Below are 3,758 nucleotides of genomic sequence, written 5' to 3'. Positions count from 1 at the left end.
ATCCCCCAAAGAAGAAATAGTATAGTCAACTTTGCTATTTTAGAAATTAAAATAAAAAGTGGTAATTTTGTTGGAGGATTTTATATATACAGCACTTAAAAATGACTTTTCTATGTGTCAGGCACTGTGAACATACAAACGAGCCAATATTTACCACTTTCCTCATGAATCTCACTTTATTCTTGAAGCATATAACTTTAAGAAATCTTTATAAAGTTCTCGGTTACATAGGGTGAAGAGTGAGATTTTATTAGCTTTATTTGGTCATCTAGAAGCATTTCATCAAAGACACTAGCTTGAGACAATATATTAATAGGAAAAAAATGATATCTATGTATACTCATAAAGAATATATGTGCCTGGTACATAGTAGGCTATAAATCAGTGGTAGAGATTAGCAGTTAGAGTTAAGGAGTTCTTGTTATATATGTGTATATATATATACAGTTCATTTGGATATATATATATATATATCCAGTTCATTTCAGTCTCTCAGTTGGGTCTGACTCTTTGTGACCCCATGGACTACAGTACACCAGGCCTCCCTGCCCATCACCAACTCCCAGAGCTTGCTCAAACTCATGTCCACATATACAACAGACATATATATATATATATAACAGACTTGTGGTTGCCTTGGAGGAGAGGGAGAGAGTGAGACATGGCTTAGGAGTTTGGAATTAGCAGATGCAAACTATTATATAGAGTGGATTAACAACAAGATCCTACTGTATGGCACAGGAAACTATATTCAATATCCTGTAATAAACCATAATGAAAAAGAACACACACACACATATATGTACACATGTATAATTGAATCACTTGGCCATACAGTTGTAAATCAACTATACTTCAATAAATTAAAAAAAGACATTTAACAAGTGCAGTTTGAGGCATTCTCTGACTGTAGAAGTAAATCCAGTTTTAAATACTAAGTGATAGCAATCCCAGAGCCTACTTATACACAGTACTTGAACTTACAAAGTTCTGCACTTCATTTCAACGTATTCTCAAAAAAAAAAAAAAATCCAAAAAGATTGAGAGGAGGGAAGCTGGTGTTTTACCAGAGATAGAAAGTATTACTTTGGAGTTTAAAAGACATCTCCTGAAAACTTCAGGGTCATGAGCCTCATTATTAATGAGAAAACCAAGACTCAGATAGAAGATGTATGTAACATCACAAAGCCAGGAGTGGCAGTCAGGCACAAAATACCCTAACTCTTCAGTGCTGGTTGACAATCCTGCAATGGTCCAGCCCTTTTCTCAGGGCTCCCATCACCTCCCGATTTCTTAAGCTATAAATGAGGGGGTTCAGCATAGGAGTAAGGACTGTATAGAAGACAGAGACCACCTTGTCATGGCGTGGGGCCCGGTAGCGCTTAGGTCTCAGGTAGATGAACATGGCTGCCCCATAGAAGAGGAACACAGCTGTCAGGTGGGAGGAACAGGTGGCGAGAGCCTTCCTGACAGCCTGAGCAGAGCGCATGTGCAGCACAGTTCTCAGGATGCGAGCATAGGAGGCCACAATGATGGAGAAGGGAAGAAACAGCATGAAGACACAGCAGGCAAATATCACATTCTCAAAAATGGATGTGTCTATACAGGCCAGCTTTAACAAGGATAACATCTCACAAAAGAAGTGGTCCACCTCCCTCAAGCTACAGTATGGAAATGTCATTACTACCACCATCTGGATCAAACCATCTATTATCCCAAAAACCCAGGAGCTCCCAACAATTTGGAGACAGACCCTCTGACTCATGAGGATGGGATAGTGAAGTGGGTGACTAATGGCCACATACCGGTCATAAGCCATGAGTCCTAGCAACAGCCCTTCAGAGCCCACAAGACAGACAAAGAGGCCAATTTGCATGCCACAACCCACAAAGGAGATGGACTTCCTGCCAGACAGGAAGTTGCCCGCCATCTTGGGCACATTGGTACAAATCAACATGAGATCCATGAGGGAGAGCTGACTAAGGAAGAAGTACATGGGTGTATGAAGTTGAGGATCCATGAAGATGAGGAAGATGAGGAGGACATTCCCACAGAGGGCCATTATGAAGACCATCATGACTGCTGAGAAAAGAACAAGGTCAGTGGGGCTGTGGGAAAAGATGCCCAAGAGGACAAAGTCATCTGTGGATGATTGATTCAACCGTATCTCCATGGCTCAGTTGATGTTCCTGGTCGCCTGAGAACATGGACAAAAATTATTGAATTGACTGACATACCTTTATTGGCAGAAGAGTCATAAGACCAATGGGGAAAAGAAATGATTGGTGCCCAAACCTCAAAAGAACAATGAGGTCTTAGATATAGAGAATAAACTAGTGGTTACCATTGGGGAGAGAGAGGAGGGGCTATATAGGGGTAGGAAAGTGAGAAGTACAAACTATAGGTATAAAATAAACTACAAGGATATATTGTGCAACATGGAAATATAGCCAATATTTTATAATAACTACAAATGGATATAATCTTTAAAAATTGTGAATCACTATATTGTACACCTGTAATTTACATAATATTGTACAGCAACTATACTTCAATTAAAAAAAGAAAAGCAGTGTGGTCTTCAGTTGCAATGAGATATTTAAAATAACCCCAGGGTCAGGGCCTTGATAAAAGTTGGCTGATAAAAATTCAAAATAATACCTTCAGTTATCCTCAGTAGAAATCCAAGAGCTTTCTTGTAAAATCTCTATAATTAATGTCTCCCACATGGATTGAACCATTTACTGGCAGTCTGATAAAATTTCTAATTAATTTATTTGGAGCACATCAAAGAAATTGAATTTCTCTTGATTTTGGACAGGACTTTTTTTTCTAAACATGTTATATGGATGGGAACCAGAGACATGACCTGATTTTACACTGACAAATTTCAAATCAAGAAATAAAAATTGTGCATATTTTAAAAGATAACACTGCCTTGATCATAATGATAATATATGAACCCAAGGAAAGTAAGATAAATGATTATAAGCAACTGAATGAAAAACATTATAATATTCTGACCACAACTTTGTTATCCTCATGTTCTCACCAGGATAACCTTGTCTTTGTTTTCAAAGTCATTTCCAGCTTTTAGATTTCACCCTCTTCTCTCTCATCAGCCACCTTCTTTGTAAAAAATTTATTTAATTTTAATTGGAGGATAACATCAGCATGAACCAGCTGTATGTATATATATGTTTCCCTCCCTCTTGAACCTCTTTCCCACCTCCCAGCCATCACACCCCTCTAGGTTATCAGTCACCTTCAAATACCACCTGTCGCTTTGTCCATCCAGGGCTGTACATCCAAGGCAGGCATTTTCATGGCTCTACCAACAGCAAAACAGTGCAGAATTTTCTCTTTAAATTTGCATTAACTGTATCGTGCCATGTAGCAAATAACCCCAAATTTACAACTTGAAATAATATAGGAAATAATGATTATTTCACAGTTTCTATGGGCCAGAAATGAGGGTGCAACTTAGTTGTCTCTGACATAAAAGGTTTCACAAGAGGTTACCCTGAAACTGTTAGTCAGGCTGCAGTATTCTCAAGACATGTGTGGAGGAGGTTCTACTCCAAGGTCACTCATGTGGCTGAGTCAGGCCTTGCTCCCTTTTCACAGGGCTGCCTCACAGCATGGCAGTTGATTTCTTCCAGGGTGAGTGGTGCAAGAGAGAGTGAGAGCACAAGCACCCTAGATAGAAGCCATAGTTTTATAACCAAATATTGGAAGTGACACCCCATGAGCTCTGC

The 3,758-nt window shown here is 39.1% G+C and overlaps 1 protein-coding gene across 1 annotated transcript; it reads right to left on the bottom strand.

Moving 5' to 3' along the window:
- Positions 1 to 1,225: 1,225 nt before the first annotated feature.
- On the bottom strand, positions 1,226 to 2,173 carry LOC136156024 (olfactory receptor 2V2). The gene has a single exon (XM_065918368.1). The coding sequence runs from the start codon at positions 2,171 to 2,173 to the stop codon at positions 1,226 to 1,228; it is 948 nt and encodes a 315-aa protein (XP_065774440.1).
- Positions 2,174 to 3,758: the final 1,585 nt, after the last annotated feature.

Source organism: Muntiacus reevesi, chromosome 1, assembly GCF_963930625.1.
Source record: "Muntiacus reevesi chromosome 1, mMunRee1.1, whole genome shotgun sequence".
Lineage (NCBI taxonomy): Eukaryota > Metazoa > Chordata > Mammalia > Artiodactyla > Cervidae > Muntiacus > Muntiacus reevesi.
Note: the sequence above shows the minus strand (reverse complement) of the source record. Positions and strands in the feature narration are given on the sequence as shown.

What these genes read in the sequence shown, in the direction of transcription:
- LOC136156024 (XM_065918368.1), bottom strand. Translation starts at nt 2,173, where the DNA reads ATGGAGATACGGTTGAATCAATCATCCACAGATGACTTTGTCCTCTTG.